General features: G+C 49.6%; 1 protein-coding gene across 1 annotated transcript in view; it reads right to left on the reverse strand.

The window, feature by feature from the left end:
- Positions 1 to 21,653, reverse strand: part of LOC147729703 (uncharacterized) — a 48,526-nt gene extending 26,873 nt beyond the window's left edge. The window contains exons 1-3 of the mRNA XM_086954023.1: positions 21,548 to 21,653; positions 20,318 to 20,453; positions 4,119 to 4,262 (exon numbers count right to left, since the gene is read on the reverse strand). Coding sequence (XP_086810149.1) covers positions 4,119 to 4,262; positions 20,318 to 20,429 — 256 coding nt within the window. The 5' untranslated portion in view covers positions 20,430 to 20,453; positions 21,548 to 21,653. The remainder of the gene's footprint in view (positions 1 to 4,118; positions 4,263 to 20,317; positions 20,454 to 21,547) is intronic.
- Positions 21,654 to 22,160: the final 507 nt, after the last annotated feature.

Raw genomic sequence — 22,160 nt, forward strand, 5'->3', positions numbered from 1 at the left:
CATCGTAATGACCCCCTTAGAGTTTAGCGGACCAGATGTTCCCTGGGGAATTCAGGCATTCAATCATGAGTGGGCCATTCTCTCCTACAGCTAAATCTACTCGGTGAACAAAGAGCTATGTTAATGTCCCCCCCATCCCAAAAAATCAGACCTGTATAATCATCTTGGAAAAGGACTACTTTGCACCCGGACCCATTCCCTGGTCCCTGCCCGACCATCAAACAAGGGTTGAGGGAGCATGTAATGCACCCCCCTCTCAACCAACATTCTATCCTTCTCTGCCCCACCTGCTACCCTCTGCCACCACTTTACTGCCACTCCCCACACACATTTGCCACCTGCTCGAAGCATACCCCCATAGGAAAAGCAATTATGTGCTAAATTCCAGCTGGTAATTTGGGCTACTCACAGTAATTCCCCATTCCATGAGGTTTAACTCATAATAGGGGTAAATGTGTGCAGTGATACCAGTCAAAACTTTCATTTTGGGCATCTAGATTCTTGGCGAGAATATAGTTACTTTCAACTCGTAAATTGGACTCATATAGGTTTCAATGAAATTTCTCCAATCACAGGAATATAGAAATGCAGGCATTTGCCTGAGAAGAACATTGTCCAGACTGACTCTTCCATGGAATGAGCAAAACATGTTGCTGCAACAAAGGGGGCACTATCTTCAGCAAACATGTAAAGTTGCTCCATGGCAAGGTGATCAACAGTAAGGCCCAGATAGTACGGTGTCCCACATGAGGTGGGATTACACTATGTTGAAGCAGCAGATGACCAAAAGAACTACAACGGTAGCTGTTGGACTTGGCCCTTTTTGCAGGGTCATCCCTGAACTTTTTGCCTTCCTCCTAGTCTTTTTTCCGACCTGGCGTTGGTGGTTTTAGGACTCTGGGCACTTTAGCACTGCTGTCCAGTGTAAAGTGTGTGTGCTCTCTGTGGTAAACATGGTAAGATTAGTCTACACCTGTTTGGCGTATTTTATTTACCTATCAGTCCCCAGTAAAGTGGTATCTCATATACCCGGGGCCAGTACATTAAATGCTACTGGTGGGCTTGCAGCGCTGCTTGCGCCACCCACCAAAGTAGCCTTTAAAACCTGTCTCAGGCCTCTGCCATTGCAGGGCCTGTGCGCGCAGTTTTACTGCCACTGTGACGTGGCACGCAAAGTGGTTGCCACATCTAGATCCCCCTTTTACTGCATGTCAGTCACCCATAATGAAGGCCCTAGCTAGCCCAGATTTATGATCACTATTTTAGAAATGACACTTTTAGAAGTTGGCATTTCTGTGTGCTATGTGGCTTTGCATGCCTGATGTGTTTTGCATGTCTGGCTCTGGAGTGACGGGCTGGTGAGGTGTGTGGCTCCAGAGAGGCTGGGTGAGTCAGCGCTAGGCTGAATGGGCAGATCTGCATTTGGAGTAGTGGGAGGAGTAGCCCCTGACCCTGAATAGGCCTGTGTCTGCTTTGTTCAATGCTGGCTCCGCCCTCCCTGTGGTGTCTCTGAGGACAGAGCCCAACCCGACAAAGGAGGCTGAGAGCACTGTAAACAAAGTGCTTCAGTACCCCCCAGAACCAGTTGGGACTTGTTGTCCTAGCCCTGTGCCAGGGCAGGACAAACACACACGTGGTATAAATATTGGGGCTGTGACCCCATGTCAGTGTGCTCTTTTGGGTGCTTGGTTGTACCTGCTGTGCCCCAGGAGGAACCGCCACGAGGGACTGCCCCTCTGCCGGAAGGCCCTATGAGCTGGCCTGCTTGGGCCTAACTTTGCCCGGTGTGCCCTTGGACCCAGCGTGGGGTTCTTGCTAGATTCACCACTCTGCCAGGAGTGGATTGAGCCCCCTTTGCCTTGGGGAGAACGCTGCTCGGTCCTGCTGTTGTGGTTCGGATGAATGCTGCTTGGGCCACCGGTGGCGTGAGGAGCATCTCGGGAGCTTTTTAGGCCCCAAAGTGCTGGGCCGAGGGAACACTGGCGTGGGGATTCACCCATGCTGCAGGAAGGTGGAGCAGGAGCCCACCCCACATGTTCGTTGTCACGAGAACCGCCGCAACATGAGCGGCGACCCAGAAGTCAGGCAAGCTGCCTGTTTGTGGGCGGGGGCGTGTTCATGTGCCGCGAACCAATCCAGGAGGACGTAGCTGCCAGAAGTCAGGTCCGAGTGAACCTGGAGGTGGGAGGGGCCCTGTGTGCTGGTGGGAGCTCCGCATGCTACCTGGAGAGAAGAAGGGGTTTGAAGGAGAGTCTGCTCCGTGCTGAGGTTCTTACTAATATGTCCCTATATTTCTTGAATTGAGGGTGGGGATTTCTGTGGAACGTTGGAGATTAATTGTATGTATGTCTTACTGAGGTGGATATCATGAAATTCTGGCAAGGCTCAGTCAGTTGTGGATCAATATAGTAGCAGTCAATGCACATGAGGGCTCAACCAACATGTTAGGGGGCATATGTTGGTTGCAGTTTTGCACATGTTCTCACCCATCACACTATTTTGCAAAAGATTCAATCTCAGGGTTCATTCCTGCCTCTAGCAAACATTTGTTTCAATCAGGATGCAAAAGTGCATATCTTTAAAGATAGCCACATAGCAAACTATATTTATGTTACAAAGGCCTTTCATCTGCATAGATAGTTTTGGATAAGTTCTCATACCGATTTGCTTTTAATAAGGTTTTTTTGATGGTAAGGTGTATTTCATTTGTAGTTAATCGGTTTTCTATGTGATCCTTCGAGTTCTGGGCTACTTGCTTTGTTTGATTTTATTTTGTTAATGCGTTGCCTTATTGGTCTGTCAATGTCATAGCTAGAAAATCAGCCACAAATCCACCGGAGTCAGATTCTGCGAATGCTTGAGATCAGTTACCAATACTCGGATTAAACAGAATTGCCTCAAATTAAACAGAGGCAAGACCAAGATTGTCATGTTAGGCAAGGCCAATCAGATTTGGTCAGGCAATTGATGGCCTCACAGACTAGGTCTTCCCCACTTCTCCTAAAAATTAGCAAAAACATCTTGGAATTCTTTTGGATGATTTCCTCAGTATGAAAACTCAGATTGATGCTGTATGTGGTCCTTGCTTTGGTGTCTTATCATGCCATGTTTAGTTGGCCCCTCGCAATGCAGGAAGACCATTATTCAGGCGCCTAGCACCAGCCTTTTGGACAATGGGGATGCATGTTATGTGGCATTAATGAATCATTGCTGTCACGTCTTCAAATCCTCCAGAATTCAGCATCCAGCTTGGTTTCTCTTCTTCCCCCCAAAGACTGCTTCTATGCCTTTACTGATCCTCCTCCACTGGCTCTCAGGATAGTTTTGAACAATCCTGTTGGCCACTTAGATCTGCTGATCTTGCTTTGGCCACCTCTCTTTGAACTCACATAGCTAGGAGTGGTGGGCGTTCTTTTACATTTCTGTCCCCCTGGTACTGGAATACATTTCCATTAACATCAGTTACTGCAAAAAAGTAGACATTTTTGTGATAGACCATATTTGTGTACTACGGAACACTTGGGCATCTGCCCCAGAGCATGGATACTCTCTCGGGAGTGATATAGCGAACTATACAAGAAACTAACATAACTAAATCTAGCTTGCAAACAAGCAGAGGGTGAATGTCAGGATTCTGAGCCTTCTGGGTGGAGGAGCCAAACGTAGCCTTACTTAGTTACAGTACTTGGGGAACAGTGCCCAGTAAACAATCCACACAGGTATCCGAACTGCGATCAACAAGAGTAGAAGAGCTGGTGGACATTGTGAAGAAGTAACTTCTTTTAGGAAGAAAAAATTGCTGGTGTGGCTTGAACTGAATTGCCAGCAATGATCCCTCAGTCAAATATTATGTTCCAAACTGAATACATCAGTCCCACTGAAGCTACCAGTGGAGGTTAATGTCAGAGATTAAGAAGCCGCCAATATAAAGCATAGAAGAGAGAGGTTTAACATGGGTCAACATGTGTTAAACAAAGACAAAGAATGTATGCAAGGACTAAACAAACTATTACCAACTCTAAATGACATTTAAATGAATCAAGAGTCTGAAACATACAGAACTACTGTAATATTCTAGTAAGTGGTAATGAACAACCAGAAAAATGTGTATACTTTACCAAAGCAGACAATATTCAGAGTATCCTCTATGGACAGGAAATAAAATCTGGGGAAGGCCAGCCGTCGCTGTTCCAAGTTGAGCCGCACTGCATGCTGGCACCGTTCCAGCTTGTGGTTCATCTGCTCCAGTGAGCTCTGCAGACCTGGAACACATTGGGACATTAGTACATTAGAGGGCGGCCATTTTGGTTCTGACAGAGCTAGGGTTCTGAGCACCACCAAATACAATCTGGCTTAGGGATGTGAAGAGATCGGCTGGGGAGAGCATGGTATTGCAAAATTTAGATAGTGCTTCACACCTCTGGCGAGGCACTCATGTGCCACCTCCTTCTTGGTTACAATAACCTACCACCCTACAGATTAGCAAGTGTCTTTAAAAGCATGTACCCTTTGTGTAGCTTCAGATCTGAGCTGGAACTACCCACAGCCCTTAGTCGTAAAGATCAGAACTGAAAAACTGCCCAGCAACATTCCCAGCGTTCAGGTAGTGTAGTTAGCGCATTTGCTCTGTAACTTACATATTAGTAAAATTATTCAGTGTGCCCTCATTTTGAGCCTCATGCAATTTTCAGTTCAGTATGTGCACTGAGTATCTGCAGATATAGCGGGTGTGTTATTTTATTTTTATTTTTTAACAACAGATTTTATTGATTTTCCATAGTACCAGTTGGGCCAAGCCCAGCAAGCAAAGTACATTTGAAATGTATACTGTAAACTCCCTAGGTACTGTAAATCACCCACCCCTGGGGTCTGTGGAACATCAGACCAATGAAAACACCACACCCGACCCCCCCCGAACGTGCACCATACATACTTGAAAGACATTATATGGACATAGCGCAGGGTTTCCCATCTGTGTCCGTTTGAAACCAACATTTTAAACTTGCAAATCATTCACCACCAGCCATTCAATAGGGTCTCTGGTGACTGGCTGCACCATTAAGGACAAGTCAATTCCCCTGTACTTGGCTCACCGTGCCCAGATCTTCCCATGCTTCTGTGGACAGCCCCTCACCTGAAACACTGCACCCTCCGCCGACATGCACCTATCCATGGCCTTTTTCCAGTTAGCTACACAGGGCGGGGACGTATCATTCCAATGCTGTGCTATGTCGCGCTAGGCCAATGTGAGACCCAAGAACAAAAGGTGTATTTTATACCTGTTCCCCCCAATTCATTCTGTACTGATTAAAAGCATTAGTCTAGGGTCCGCCGGAATGTCCCATGCCAGAACCCACCCCATGCAAGATAGCACACCTGACCAGAAGAGATGCAATGACCGCAGCTCAAGACCGTGTGAAGGAAGGACCCGGGTGTGTTATATTCTGGCTGCCCAGTTTGCATATCGTTCTGAGTTTTGAAACTTGGAATGGGGGATCATTTGCTATTGCAAAAGTTCCCCCCAATTCAAGATGCCCAAACTAGAATTTCAGGCAGTTTGCCCTCATAATTTGCACCAAGTAAAATCTGGTGAAAATCATGCCGGTTCAATTAGAGCCCAACTCAGAAATCCTGCTTCATTAGAGTAAACAACTCCAGCCTCTAATGAGTGAAACAATTGTGCTGCTTCTATGAGTTTCCATAAAAGACTTTAGACTGGCCAAAATCCAAGTCCAAAAACACCCAAGCCAGGCTAATGTTTTCCTAGACAGCGCCATCTCACAAATGATTGCATGCAGCTTACTTTTTTCCTGTGCTGCAGCTAGTCCTGGGCAAATCTCTTGGTCAATGATTTGCAGGGACCACACATTCTAAGAACAGCTCAGACTAGTCATCCAATCTTGGAAAGTGCACAAATCTCGATGGAAGATTGAACAAAATTTGAGAAATGTCCCCAACCTGCTCTCACTGGTGGAAGCTAGGCGTTCTGGATATCTTGGTGTCTTCCCATGTCAGCCTTAAGCCATCCCTTCTGTAGTCATCGGTGGGACGACGGCTGGCAGATTAAGGTGAGTGCTATCTGTGTGTGCAGGGGAGCTTCCCACCCCCGTTACACAGCAAAGTGGGCTAATACACCTGTCACAGAGAGTGGTTTGTAAACTGCAGGTATCAACTTTGAACCTCTGTAAGATTGGTTAGTTAATGGATTTGCACTGGGGAACTTTACATTAACTAGTATGTAACATGGTCAAACACATAGATCTGCTAACTCGGTCTTCCATCTTTCTGACGTACATAACATGAGTGAGTGTCACTGCATAGAGTATTAATAATATAACAATATTTTTCACAAGTTCGAAGTTAAAGAATATATTATTATAGTTCTGTCTAGCCCACAGCATGTCCACTTTTTGGGTACTGATGCCTAGGGGTGCACAGAATCATCCATTACTCCAAGGAGCAAAATTATGGGATGGGGTCTGAGTCTCCTCTCTGGATTCTTTCTGTGTTCAGCGTGAAAGAATACCACTCTAGGTCCACCACACGTTTAAAATGCCTGGATGGAATGTCCTGCAACTATTTCAAGAATTATGCTTCATGTCACTTAAATGGCTAGAGTATATGTAAATTATGTAGTCTGTTGCAGCTAGCGCTTGTGCTAGAGGGGAGTGGATTTCCTCGTTCGACTTTGGGAGAAATGAGTCACCTACCACATTCATGTCTTTCTGAATGCACATCACAAGATCATGGTATTACACAAGACTTTCTCTCATCCCATCACCAACCCATGCCAAGCCGCTGACACCTACCTATTTTCAAAATGCCTGCCGGACAACATTTCCTCACAATTGCTAAACTTTTAAACAAATCTGATGTTTAATTGTAGATGTGTTAGACCAGTTTAGTTATTAGTATTTCCACTGATAGTGACAGCAGCTTTCGGGTCACCGTTTCTGATGCGGCGGCATGACGGACCTGTCAGAAGGGGGTTGTAGTCTTAACATGCTATCACATTTCCTATACAGAAATGCTATGGTGTGCATGACAGATGTGGAGAAAAGCCAGTTGAGTTTCACCGTATAAGGCATTTCTAACAGTAATAGCTGTACCAAGAATATTTGCATATGGAAAAGCTGCCTGCAGGCCTGCCATAAAGAAAACCGTTAAAGCCGGCCTCTAAATGGGACGGGTAATGTGACCGGTAGGTGGTTGGGACAACCGCCAGTTTTTGGTGGATGGCTGGCTACTGTTTACTTTTAAGTGGCCTGCCTAGAGTCTTCAGGAGCATTTGCCATGATCTAGACACCAAATTAAGCCAACCCCTGATTGCATACAGCTAGCCAGAAGATGAGATTTGGTCCCAATCAAAGTTTTGCAGTTACGCTTAGAGACTTTTTCAGATTTAGAATGAATCTAGTGGTATCAACCTGGGGACTGTGGCCGATCAAATTTTAGGGCTATGAAACACTGCTTGTGACTGTGCAATAGCCCTCCATTAAGTCTACGCACATTGGTATGACATAACTTACAGGTCTTGCACTGTTTCTTGTGGACTGAATCTACTGATCTCCATTTTGCTGATAGAATGGAGTTCAGCACAACCAAGACAGGTTTCCAAAGTATCATCAATAGTACACCATTTAACTGGGAATTCTTCCTGAAGTTTAGTTATTTCATATGGCTGAGACCTTCTAAGCTTGCTAGAACTCCAGGATCTAGGAGGCAAGTTCCCCAGCTGGTATGCAGCCCCAGTCCAGGTAGACAGGGAGGCAAGCTGGAAGGTTTGGAAATCTCTCCTGGTGTTTCCTTTAGCAGGCAGGAAGAAATTCTTCGCAGCAGCAGGTTGGAAGTTTTACCTCTCTTCCCAGTTTCACTCTTCTGAAAGCCACATTTTCTCTGCAGTTAGTAAAACGTGCATGCATTCATATGTTCCCCTAAACCAACTCTTAACTAATTCTCACATTGTGGACCAACCTCTTCCAAATAGTATCAACCACGTCTGTTCTGGGTGCTTCACTTGTGACAGAAGAAAACACCCAAAGTCCCCTGCAGATAAAATTAAAAATGATGTACATGCTCCAGCCAGTTGAATATGTCAATTGGATAGTAGGCCTCTCCCACCTAGCTGGTGGAGCTGGCAAGGCCAGGCCAGCTCCTCCCCCTATGGGCAGTGCTTAATTTGTAAAATATGAAGTCCAGGTGCTCACATTTTTGTAGGAGGCCACGCCCACTTTTACCAGCTCCACCCAGTGGCTCCACCCACCAGGTTGCCTGAACCCGAACCCTGAACATTGGCATTTATGTAAACCACTTATATTAGTCAACATGGATTGCACATGCTTCATTACATTCTTTTTAGTTTTTTGTCTATGAGGCGCTTTCTAGAAAGTACAGCAAGTCTGACAAATACACCAGACAGCCTTGCCAATTACCAAGCATCAGGGGGCGTGTGTGTTTGAAAATGTGCATGTATGTGAATGTGCGTGTGTGTGTAATGACAGAGAAACATAATTTAATCATGGTGCAGTGGGGAATGTGACCTATATTGCGAATATGCAAGCCATTTTAAAATAAGGGCAATTGGTTAGTATTAAGCTCAATACTCATTTTCTCGCCCCTTCCAGCTCTGCCCGTCGTGAATGCCGTCTATTTCATTGTTCTCTTACCACAGAGAGAAGTGCCGATACAGAACGTATTATATGAGCAGATGCCCCTGTCATTTACACAAAGAGACCCATGTAAACCTAGGAACGAGCCTGGCAGAGAGGAATGTGCAAGTGAAACAGTAAGGTTTAGGCCATTTGAGAACAAGAAACTCTAAGACGATCTTAAAAATCTTGGAAGTAAGTGCTCAGGGCTAGGCAAAACATGAATGCAAATACTTCAAAAAAACAGAACGGTGGGTTTCCTTTCAGTTTCAGAACATATTTTAATGATTCAGGGCCAGCGCTAGGCATAGGCAGTGTGGGCAGCTGCCCAGGGCCCCATAGTCAGCCTTTCAACTTAGGTCCCCGTACCAACGCGACACAGCCAGGTTATGGCATTAAAGGTGGGACGACCTTGCAAGTGCTCCACCCTAGGGGGCCCCCTCCCATGGCCTCGTTCCTTTGATGTAGCCAGGCGAACCTGAGGGGGGTGAGGGGTAGGGGGTAGTCCCAGTTGCAAGAGAACACTTTCCTCCGGTGTGTCCAGCAACTAGGCCTCCACCCCCACAAGAGCGGTGGCTCAGCGGGATGGCTATTGTCCCCCTGTTAAGCTCTCCGGCAGTATTAACACTTTCTGCAGATAACCAACCCTCACACCTCCAGCCCTTTATGAGCTATTAAGAGGCACTTAAGGAGAGGGAGGGGCTGCAGCTAGAGCAGCAGGGGCATATATTGAAATGCAGGCAGCCCTGCATGTGTAACGTCTGGTGAAATTATAGGGGCCTCGCAAATTCGCTTTCTGCTCAGGGCCCCCAGAATCCTAGAACCGGCCCTGTAATGATTTAATGTAGCAGATATTCTTGGAAGTAGTGTTTTGGACTAGGCAAAAAATGAACACATATACTTAAGACTACTGCCCTTTCAGAAGCTCAGTTCTACCAGGGCATGAAAATGCATGATGGATTTGTGGATATTCTGCAAAATAGATGAGACTCCGGCATGGGTAAGGAGAGCCGATACACACTTAAAGGAATGAGACTGCATTATGCGCACAGAAAGAGTTTGAGGAGCAACGCTGTTAGTACATGCACCACTTTAAATATTGGTGTTCACGCCGAGCCCAAAAGAAATTAAGTTATTCCTGTCCTACATTACACATACCTGCGTGGAATTAGGGCTCCGGTGACCAGACCTCCCTTTTGAACTGAAGTAAGCACATGGTTGGCAGTTCATACCGGCGTCTCCTTGGCTCTTAGTGACACTCTGTTTAAATAAATTCACTGCCCCGAACTCCCCGGGGTCTCGCGCCTAGGAGACTTGGAGCAGACCACCTCTATCTGCCATCTCGGCCCTGGATCACATAAGGAAGACGGCTGTAGCGCGGGCCTGCGTTGATGCTGTGATTACATTAGAAGATACTCTCTCCACAAAAACAAACATAGCTGCCAAGGTTTCAGATTGCTATGTGTGACATTTATATAATTTCGGTGTAATTATGAGTGACATTTCAACCACTATTAGTGACACTGTCTCCCGAGCAAAATCAAACAATTAAGACGATGGAAACATAAATAAAAAAAATTACAACCATTTGAACAGCGTGAAACTGTAAGCATTTCTGAAAAGAGTTAGTTCTGGTACCTGCAGGTCTATGGGCTGGTGCTGGGCTATAGCTGTTTCCGGGGCATAAGAATATAACATGGACTGTTTTAAATTGTTTCTCCCACATTTATCTAGCAAGTTATATCACTCAACAACACTAATGCAGGTTATAATTTTAAGTGCTATGGTGCTTCAGGATTGTGAATTCAAAAGCTGAAAAGCTAATAAAATATAATACCGATCTTGCTTTAAATTAATTTAGAAAACAGCCACTGTACTTGGGACCTATTAAAGAAAAACACCAACCTTTTCATCGTAAAGCTCAAGGTTAGCAGCACATCCGAGTATCCGCATCACAATATTAGCTATTAACTATGTGTGAAGAAATTCTCTTACCATCATGCAGGTGTGCATCATGTCAAGTGCCCGCTAACGACCCTGGACACCTTCAGAAGCAGAAGATTAGTTGCCGAGCTCCTAAACCCTCTTAACGAAATGTTGAACTTTCTGGCCGCGCTCCATCTTTGCAGGCCGCAACTTTGGTCTGCAAGGCTGGCTGAAGGCAGGCTTAGGCCTCGGGCAACTGCGGCGGCCGTGGCAATTAGTTTGCCGCCCGGCCCGCCTCCTGTGATAGACATTCAGGCATCCCCGCTGTCCTAGTGTCCTGTCATGCTTGTGTGCCGGGGGTTGGAGGGACACAACTGAATCCGTCTGATGCGGTAAATAAATACTGAATTCAGGGAAGGTGGGTGGGGGTTAGTAACAACAGCTGGTACGTGGCCAGTGGCCATGCAGTGGTCCGGGCCGGTGCGAGCCCACGGCCGCCGCCGTGATTAAGTGCATTGCTCCCTCCGGACATAATTATGTTCACAATTACCTGCCGCTCTGCCCACAATCTAGCCAGCCGCCTTTAGTTCTAACATCCAAAGCAAACTCTCATGGCGCCCAGGCAGCAAGCAGGATGTCACGTCCCACCAGAATGACGTCAGGTTCACAGGAAGAGCTGTGCCGAGGGCAGTTGGAATTGCAGAGGCCGCCGCATCCACCCGCAGGGTGGGGGAGGCTCAAGGGCCGGCGCCATAACCCACGCGGTGCCAACAGGGGGGATGGAACTGGTCCTGGGCACCCCGAAGCGGCCAGGACCAGCGGAAACGGGGTGCGCACCAGCCACCCCGACAGGAAGTGACCTTGTGACCTTGGCGCCCATGGGGGGCGACCAATGGCCAACCTTGCTACCTTTGAACCCCCCAATCAAAGGGGGTTCACCTGAAGCCCGTAGGGGGGCTCAAGGGGATTTAAGCACTGCCGCTCCCCAACCAGAAGCACAACGTCTTCGAAGGAGCTGGGAGAGCGGCGCGACAACGACATCGTTTGAAGAGGACCGACTGCGGCAGGAGGCGGCGGAGGACGGCCGAAGCAGAAGGACGACCCCACAGAGCGGCGCGCCGGTCAAGTTCTCCACCCAGCTCCCCGGGAACCCGAGGCCGAGGGATCCGAAGCGACGTGAAAGACGACGAGCTCGGCGGCCTCGCCAAGCTCCAGCGCGGTAAGCAATTGTCCAGTTTGGAGCGCGCATTGAGCCGCTTCATCAGACGAACAGCACACACGTGCAAGGAAGTTCAAAGGCGGGTCCGGAATTCCTTCCGACCCAGCGGCGCAGAACAGCCCGCAGAAACCAGACCTAGGCCTTGGGGGACAACATGGCGGAAGATCAGCCGGGAGACATGGCGGAAGTGCTGAAGAAAATCCGCGAGATATCGGCGGTACACGGCGACGAATGGCTCCAGCCCCATTTGGCCAAAGGGAAGGAGAACAGGCCGGACGGCCAGGCGGAGGAGGAAGCAGGCCCGTCTGCACCCAAGAAGCCTAAGACCACGCCAAGGAAGAAGACGTCCAAGAGGAATCCCCCAAAGAAAGTGCGCCAGAAGCTCCCGCCGCTGAGGTCAGACGACAGCAAGCAGGGTGAGACGAACGACAGATCGGTTAATGGTGAGCATATTAGTACCATTGTAAAAGAATGCTTGAAATCGCTCGCTCCGTCGTTACTGAACAGCGCAGGGCAGGGGGCGGCGGGGCCCAGGGAACAACGCACTGACGAGACGGGGGGCTTAACGTGGCATATGATGGATCCGGGGTGGGCCCGGCAGTCAAGGGTGCAGGAGCAGGTGGGTCTGTCCCTGCAGGGTGATCAGGTTTCCCCATTACCCGGGTGGGGGTACAATACTGGGTCCGGGAGCCCGGGGTCGGGGGGGCTAGGCAGTGACCTGTACGCCAGACCATCCCCCGGCCCTGCCTCCTTGACGACGAAAGCCACGGGGCTCGCGTGCCTTATTCCTCTCGCAGTGAAAGAGAGGATATGGCGCAAGGAGTTCATCGATATATTCTCGCTCCTAGAAATACAGCTAGAGGGCCTCGACCTGACCACATGTGACAGGAGGGAGGACGAAAAAAGGGAGAGGCGAGGGGCTAGAAAGGAGCGGAACTTCGAGAACTGGCTAGACGCTTTCAGGATCATGGCGTGCATCATAGTAGAGAGGTTCCCCCATTGCGCAGCTGACCTATGGCTGTATGAGGCTAACATACATTCTGCGCAGAGGCAATTCCCCGGGGACGCATGGTTGGAATATGATAAGGGCTTCAGGTTAAAGATGCAGAGGCACCCAGAGATGGAGTGGAACGAGGAGGACGTTTCAGGTTTTATCCATAAAATGCTCGCTGCCAAAGAAGTGAGAGCCTGGACGGGGAAATACGACCAGTCCTTTCGGAGTTCGTCCCACAAGGGGAAGAACAAAAGTTACCATAAGCATTCCTCTGGGCGGTCCAACTCCCCCCCCGCGACCAAGGCCATATGCTGGAGATACGATGCGGGGGACTGTTCATGGGGCTCCTCGTGCAAATTCCAACATGCATGCTCAAGCTGCGGGGGGAAACACGCTGCAGCGACATGCAAAGGCTCCAAGCGGGAAGCAAAGAGTGAAAAGAAAGAGAAACACAAGAAGCACTAGCCCGAAGGCGAGTGGGGGCAGGACACTAGTAGACATTCAACAGTGCCAGCTGGCTAGGTCCCCCATTAATACACAACGGCTGCGCAGTTTAGCAAACAGGTATCCAAATAAAACAGACGCCAGGACGCTGGTTGAGGGTTTTGAAGAAGGCTTCATTATCCCGTTTCAAGGCCCACTGCCATTAACGGGAGCGAATAACCTACAGTCAGCGAGGCAGCATCCCCGGGTGGTGAGCGCGAAGATAGAAAAGGAGAAGAGCCTGGGTAGAATCGAGGGCCCCCTCCCTCAGGAATTGTGCGAAGGAATAGTCATCTCCCCACTAGAAGTGGTTCCAAAAAAGGAAAAGGGCCAATTCAGGCTAATACACCACTTGTCATACCCCGAGGGGGGGTCCGTAAACGATGGCATCGACCAGGAAGCATGCTCTGTGGGTTACGCGTCAGTGGATGACGCGATCGCACTAGTCAAAGCGTCAGGGAAGGGGGCCCTCATGGCCAAGGCGGACATCGAATCTGCCTTTCGCTTATTACCGGTACATCCGGCCAGCTTCCACCTGCTGGGCTTCCAATGGGAAGGGGACACGTACGTCGACAAAGCCATGCCCATGGGATGTGCCATATCTTGTGCCTATTTTGAACAATTCGCTACCTTTCTGGAATGGGCCCTCCACGACAGGCATCAAGGGGGCGGGAAGCTGCACTACCTGGACGATTTCCTGTTCACAGGACCGGCGGGATCCGCGACGTGCGCCAGTACATTGGCGGCGTTCGAGGACCTGACCGAAACACTCGGAGTCCCCTTAGCGAAAGAGAAGACGACAGGCCCAACGACTAGACTGACGTTCTTGGGCATTGAACTTGACTCTACGGCGGGGACCGCCAGGCTCCCCCCGGAGAAAGTGCAGGAGTTCAGGGAAGAAATAGCCAAACTACGGGGCCGGCGCAAAGCCACCCTCAGGGATATCCAGGGGGTGGTAGGCAGGCTGAACTTTGCGGCGAGGGTCATCCCGCCCGCCAGGGTCTTTTCCAGGCGCCTCACCGCGCTAACGGCTGGCGTTACCCACAAGCACCACCACATCCGGCTGAGCACGGGTGTAAGGCAGGATCTACAGGTATGGGACGAATTCCTGCAGGATTTCAATGGCGTGCTGATCTGGAAAAAGGGTTGGGTAACAGCGGATCAGCTATCCCTATACACAGACGCAGCCGGGAGCCTGGGTTTTGGGGCGGTCCTGGGGAACAGATGGTGTGCCAGCCAGTGGCCAGAGAGGTGGCATGCGCAGGGGCTCACAAAAAACATCACGTTCCTCGAACTATTCCCAATAGTAGTGACTCTGACGGTATGGAAAAAAGAGATAAGGAACCTAAAGCTCACCTTGTGGTCGGATAACCTGGGGGTAGTGCAGGCCATTAACAGAGGCGCAGCAAGATGCCCGGGCATGTTGAGGCTAATGCGAGAGTTGGTTAAATTGCAGCTCGAGGGGAACCTGGAGCTAAAGGCTCGACACGTGCCGGGGACAGAGAACACGGTCGCCGATGCGCTATCCCGGTCCCAGATGACACGGTTCAAACAACTTCTACCCGGTGCGGACGAGGTGATGACCCCCTTTCCACCATACCTGTGGGACCTGGGGGGGTTGACTTGTCCAGATTAATAGGGCACTCGCTCACCTCTGAGGCACACAGGAGATACAAGAAATACGCGGCCACAGTAATGAGAATCGGGGGCATAGAGTCGCTGGAAGACAAAGCAAAGGTGCGCACAACGGTGGAGAAATTCGTGCAATGGGCATTCGACGCGAAGAAGACAAGGTCTTGGGCACAGGCGCACCTGGCCGCCATTGCATACTTTGCCAGGCTCCACACAGGCGAGGACCCCACGGCAACGGTCTACCTGAAAGCAGCCCTGAAAGGCTGGCGGAAAATTGAGGGGACCAAGAAGGACGCCAGACGCCCCATTGATTATGACAAGCTGGGTCAGTTACTTAGCGCCCTAACAAGCATCATTGTAGACAGGTATGAGCGGCTGCTCTTCGGGGCCGCGTTCACCACGGCTTTCTTTGGGGCATTTCGGGTAAGCGAAATAGTGGCCCCCAACAGGTCAGGCCCGGCGCAGCGCTGCTTGCAGGCAAGGGACATCAAGCCGATGGTAAAAGCTGTGGAGCTCACGCTTAGGCAATCCAAAACGGATAGGGCCCGAAAAGGGGCGACGATACGCCTGCATTGTATTCCAGAGGTGGGGCGCTGCGCAGTGTGCTGGCTGTTTCAATACATGGCGGTTCGCCCGGCGGGGGATGGCCCCCTCTTCGTACACCAAGATGGGAGGAACTTGAGCAGGTTCCAGTTCACAGCCGTAATGCGCCAGGGCCTCAGTAAGGCGGGGCTCCAGGCAACATCATTTGCCCCGCACTCCTTCAGGATCGGGGCGGCGACCTCGGCATCGCAGTATGGCATGCCAGAGGACAGGATCCAGGCCGTGGGCAGATGGCGGTCCAGGGCCTACAAGTCCTACATACGCCCGCATCTCATATAAAAAAAAAGAAAAAAGAAAGAAACAGAAAGGGGAGAGGGGTAGTGAGGGGGGGGGGGGAGCAGCCGCCTTGGGATGCCGTACGGCAGGGTTTCTTGCCCCTCCCTCGTCCACACCCGGTGCGCAGAAAGCCACCTTAATGGAGCATTTTCTCTCGACAGGAGGACGCCCAAAACTGGTATGGGTCGTGGGACACTCATTCGTATCCAGAATGGAGTCCTGGTGGAGGCGAGTTGGGCACAAGGAAAGCAGACCCAAGGCGACGTACATCCGCTGGATCGGACGGCCCGGCATGAGATGGGAGCAGTTGCTACCGACCCTGGACGGCCTCATGTCAGACTCAGCGTGGCTGCCGGACGTGCTGATCATACATCTAGGAGGGAACGACCTAACGCGGTTGGGCCGCAAGGCGGTGGGCCAAGCCATCCAGAAGGACATCGCCAAAGCGGCGGCATGGCTGGGGACCACGACAGTGGTTTGGTCGGAGATGATCAGCAGGAGGCACTGGAGGGGTGCCGACTCCAACAAAGCGGTGGATAACGCAAGGCGCAAGTTAAATATCGCCATACACAAGTTTTGCTCAACCAACGGCCTGGAATCAATCCGGCACGGCCTCATCCACCCAGGCCGGCCAGAGCTATATGGACAGGATGGGGTGCATCTGTCCGACAAGGGAATGGAGGTGTTCTGGGGCAACTTGTGGGGCGCAATGACGCTCGCGGGTTGTCGTTAAAAAAAAAAAAGGAGCAAGAGAAGGGGGAATGTAGGTAGCCACGAACCAAGGGGCAAAAGGGGGGAGCCGCAGAAAGACGTGAGCCTCCCTGCGGCGCGGCGGAAATCCTACAATCGTTGGCTAACCAAACACACCGGTGGGCGGTGTGTAGGAGGAGGGCCACTCACTTTTCAATGCCGCACGGCAGGGTGACGTGGCCGCACAAAGGAGGGGAGGAAAAGACGGAGACGGCACTCGCGGCCCAGACCCGGCCGGACGGCAGGGCGCAAATGGTAGCGAGCTGGGACCTAACTCCAGGCAAAGAAGCTCCCCTCCATGACACCCAAAAAGGGGTGTGGCCAACCAACTACCGGAACACCAAGAAACTGATTAAGAACTGGTTGTACACAAGTGCCATTTACGAACTGATGGGTGCACGGGAGACAGACACCTGTACCAGGGGAAGGTGTCATAAACTGTAATGTGATGTGCATGATTTATGGTTAAAGTTCGCAAATGAAGATTGTACAACCAGTATGTTATTAATATTGTTATTAATAATCATTATTGATATTAATAAATCTGCGGCCAACAATGACCATCACCAAGAACTGAGATTGTTGGCTGACATTATTTGCTAGGATTGTTGGAGAATATGGAGGATGTATGCAGATGCCGACCGGCAAGTAAGTATAGACGGTTGACCCACTGAGTAGGCACATGCGAGGGTTATTGCAGAGGCCGCCGCATCCACCCGCAGGGTGGGGGAGGCTCAAGGGCCGGCGCCATAACCCACGCGGTGCCAACAGGGGGGATGGAACTGGTCCTGGGCGCCCCGAAGCGGCCAGGACCAGCGGAAACGGGGTGCGCACCAGCCACCCCGACAGGAAGTGACCTTGTGACCTTGGCGCCCATGGGGGGCGACCAATGGCCAACCTTGCTACCTTTGAACCCCCCAATCAAAGGGGGTTCACCTGAAGCCCGTAGGGGGGCTCAAGGGGATTTAAGCACTGCCGCTCCCCAACCAGAAGCACAACGTCTTCGAAGGAGCTGGGAGAGCGGCGCGACAACGACATCGTTTGAAGCCCACCCACCCACACCTGAGGAACAGCAGAGTCGCAGTGCTGGACAGTGGGGAAGGCGTTGGCGGAAATCCTACAATCGTTGGCTAACCAAACACACCGGTGGGCGGTGTGTAGGAGGAGGGCCACTCACTTTTCAATGCCGCACGGCAGATTGACGTGGCCGCACAAAGGAGGGGAGGAAAAGACGGAGACGGCACTCGCGGCCCAGACCCGGCCGGACGGCAGGGCGCAAATGGTAGCGAGCTGGGGACCTAACTCCAGGCAAAGAAGCTCCCCTCCATGACACCCAAAAAGGGGTGTGGCCAACCAACTACCGGAACACCAAGAAACTGATTAAGAACTGGTTGTACACAAGTGCAATTTACGAACTGATGGGTGCACGGGAGACAGACACCTGTACCAGGGGAAGGTGTCATAAACTGTAATGTGATGTGCATGATTTATGGTTAAAGTTCGCAAATGAAGATTGTACAACCAGTATGTTATTAATATTGTTATTAATAATCATTATTGATATTAATAAATCTGCGGCCAACAATGACCATCACCAAGAACTGAGATTGTTGGCTGACATTATTTGCTAGGATTGTTGGAGAATATGGAGGATGTATGCAGATGCCGACCGGCAAGTAAGTATAGACGGTTGACCCACTGAGTAGGCACATGCGAGGGTTATTGCAGAGGCCGCCGCATCCACCCGCAGGGTGGGGGAGGCTCAAGGGCCGGCGCCATAACCCACGCGGTGCCAACAGGGGGGATGGAACTGGTCCTGGGCGCCCCGAAGCGGCCAGGACCAGCGGAAACGGGGTGCGCACCAGCCACCCCGACAGGAAGTGACCTTGTGACCTTGGCGCCCATGGGGGGCGACCAATGGCCAACCTTGCTACCTTTGAACCCCCCAATCAAAGGGGGTTCACCTGAAGCCCGTAGGGGGGCTCAAGGGGATTTAAGCACTGCCGCTCCCCAACCAGAAGCACAACGTCTTCGAAGGAGCTGGGAGAGCGGCGCGACAACGACATCGTTTGAAGCCCACCCACCCACACCTGAGGAACAGCAGAGTCGCAGTGCTGGACAGTGGGGAAGGCGTTGGCGGAAATCCTACAATCGTTGGCTAACCAAACACACCGGTGGGCGGTGTGTAGGAGGAGGGCCACTCACTTTTCAATGCCGCACGGCAGGGTGACGTGGCCGCACAAAGGAGGGGAGGAAAAGACGGAGACGGCACTCGCGGCCCAGACCCGGCCGGACGGCAGGGCGCAAATGGTAGCGAGCTGGGGACCTAACTCCAGGCAAAGAAGCTCCCCTCCATGACACCCAAAAAGGGGTGTGGCCAACCAACTACCGGAACACCAAGAAACTGATTAAGAACTGGTTGTACACAAGTGCCATTTACGAACTGATGGGTGCACGGGAGACAGACACCTGTACCAGGGGAAGGTGTCATAAACTGTAATGTGATGTGCATGATTTATGGTTAAAGTTCGCAAATGAAGATTGTACAACCAGTATGTTATTAATATTGTTATTAATAATCATTATTGATATTAATAAATCTGCGGCCAACAATGACCATCACCAAGAACTGAGATTGTTGGCTGACATTATTTGCTAGGATTGTTGGAGAATATGGAGGATGTATGCAGATGCCGACCGGCAAGTAAGTATAGACGGTTGACCCACTGAGTAGGCACATGCAAGGGTTATGTTGATACAGTGTTGCAGCTGCGCTGACTCTGGCGCGCTGCGAATCTCAATCTTGCTGGAGCAACGTGTGTAAGCCACAGCCAGTCGGTGCTGCCACATACTCTATTTTAGTCACTGCTAAGTGCTTTCAGTGACAGCTCGGACACCCAGCATAAGCGTGACAATGCAGAGGGTAGACCCGGCCCTGAGAAATAAGTGCCGGTGCTAAGCACCGGAAAGCACCGGCACAAATTAAGCACTGCCTATGGGCCCCTTCCACACGCGGTGTGACACTTCTCATTGAGTTAGCAGGAGGATGCTGGAATTCTCCCGCACAGGCAGGGAATTAGCCGCGCGTGGGCAGGCTGCGGTCGTTATGACGAGCTCAGCTCGTCATGAGCACAGCTCCACTGTGACGTCATGAGCATGGAAGGGGTTCAGAAGAGCGATTCCATGCAGAGGCCATTCACCATTTTGGCACCTATGCCAAGAGGGATGTCCATGAGAAATTTCTAATACATAGCACGAACCGGACTTTGATATTTTAATTCTACGGAGTAGCGTGACAGGCGGCACTTTAATTATGGCAATAGTCGAACAAGCATAGATTTGAGGCTTAACATTTCCCTAGGAAAAACGTGTTTTCCGCTGAAATGGAGTGTTCATTCACCTAAAGCTCATTGACGACGCAATTAATGATGAAGAGCAAAAGCAAGATTTTAAGACAATCGAAAAATAAATAAATAAATTGTGTTATCCTTCACAGCTTCTCAGGTAGATTGTATCTGTGATTTTCGTAATATTTCTTTAATATGGTGGAAGGGCTGGTGTCTGAAGCATTCCAGCAGGCACTGCTGTAAACACTAAGGGTATGCCAGAGAAGCTGAGCAGGACTCTTTCGTCTGACCTGCTGTGAGCTCCAAGCAGGACAAACTAATGAAGTTCTGCTTTTTATACAAGATCGTGTCAATCACTGTCTTGCAGGGTCATCGGCAGAAATGCTCATAGTTCGGACGATCTGAACAGAGATCTCAAAGCCTGTTCATCCAGGCTTACCTCTTCTCATGCAGTTTTGCAGGATATTAGGATTCTCCTCTGCAGCTTTCATCAAGCAGCTGAAATTGTGGTGGACGTCAGCAAAAAGGACAGCTTCCTTTGGCATTGCCATTCGCACACCTAAGGTGGAAAAGACCTAAATAAAGAGATGCACACAGTTTAATAAAATGAACCGTCCACCACATTAATTACATTTCATTCCAACAATTGTTGATTTTTTGGGAGCATGTGCTAACGTAAATTGAAACTGTTGCCAATTTTGGCCATTGAAATAAGACAGGAAAACGTCCTCCAATAACACAATATTGATCGGGTTGCTAAGAAAAGAAACAGCAACCCCTAATGCCATGCCTTTCTAAGAATGTATTCCCTTGGTTACAAAACCAACTATTCGATTAGAAAGGATTGCATCTGAAAGAAGCTTATGTTAGAGTGTAAGAGTTTACATGGTAAAGAAAGTTCCTCTATCACAAGACTAAAACATGGTAAAACCCATGTCTTCCACATTTTGTGAGAAACCAATTATCTTTCTCATGTTCTAATTCTATTACAGCCAATTCATAATAAAAAAAAGTATAATCAAATCATCTTCAATTTATTCCTTCATCCAATAACTTTTTCGAAAGTTCTTCTAAAGTTTTATAACATGTTCCCGATATTACAAACCTGCAGTGTCATCGAATATGTTTGTATATCACTGCGACATCTTTGAAATATCTATTCCATACGCCAATAGCGACGAACATATAGATGCTTTTGCTATACCTCCCATGGTAGTAATTAGATGGAACTACAGGTTGTTTGGCAGTGATGCTTGATTACCTTGGGTTAAGGGACATTCCATACACAGTGATTGAGGATCTAAGCTATCTCTGCCATCTTGGAGAGTATCCTAAATTGCCTAATTGACCAGAGTTCAGCTCTATGTAAAGCATTTTTGTAAGGAATCGCAGGATTTTAAATTAACCTCAATTTTAGATTATTCAAAAAGAAATCTCAGCTGTAACCTTCAAAGCTGTTTCGAAACCGACCAGCAACTAAAATGTGATGTAAAATGTAAGAATAATCCTTGCTTAACAAATGTACTTTTTAATAGTGCGCAAAGTTTCCACTTCGTTTTTTCTATTTGCTGCTCAAAAGTTATCACTCGTGGATGAGCTTACGCCTTACAGTTACAATGTGCAATGCGAAATGTGATAACAAACAAAAGAGACTTCCCATAAACCCTACCTCTTCCAGTTGAGCCCACTTCTCCTGGACAAGAAGCCACAGATGAACAGCAGTCTCAATGACCTGCAGCTTCTTCTGCCACTTGATAACTTCGTCCAGAAAAGAACCTGTTTCGGAATAATTCTGCATGGTAGCCAGGACCACTTGATGGTTCTCCAACTCTTCGAATATGCACTCTGTATTTTTTAGCAGCATGACTGTGCCAAGCTCCTAAAGAAAGGTAAAACTATATGAAGTCAGAAAATCAACTAATGTACAAGCCATGAGTGTGCATATAATGTCCACAATAAAACCTCTGGTGGCAATATAGACCTTTTCAACCCTTGTGATTCATCAGGGCCTCCAACCTTCAGAGAACCTTTATCTGGACCAGTTTCTTAGTGTGACAGTGAAGCAGACATGATTACTAGCAACAGTGGCGTAGCTAGACAGTTTGCCGCCCGTGAAGGTCCCTGGAGCAGCTACCCCACAGAGGACGTATGTAAGAGCGGGGCGGGGTTAGCTAGTGTGATTCCTGCAGCCACCGCCCGCGACGGCTGCAGATAAGTGCAGGGGAGGCCGCTGCCCCCAAAACTTGTGCCGCCCAGGGCGGACGGCCTCCACTCTTGCTACG

Source organism: Lissotriton vulgaris, chromosome 2_1 (genome assembly GCF_964263255.1).
Source record: "Lissotriton vulgaris chromosome 2_1, aLisVul1.2, whole genome shotgun sequence".
Classification (NCBI taxonomy): Eukaryota; Metazoa; Chordata; class Amphibia; order Caudata; family Salamandridae; genus Lissotriton; species Lissotriton vulgaris.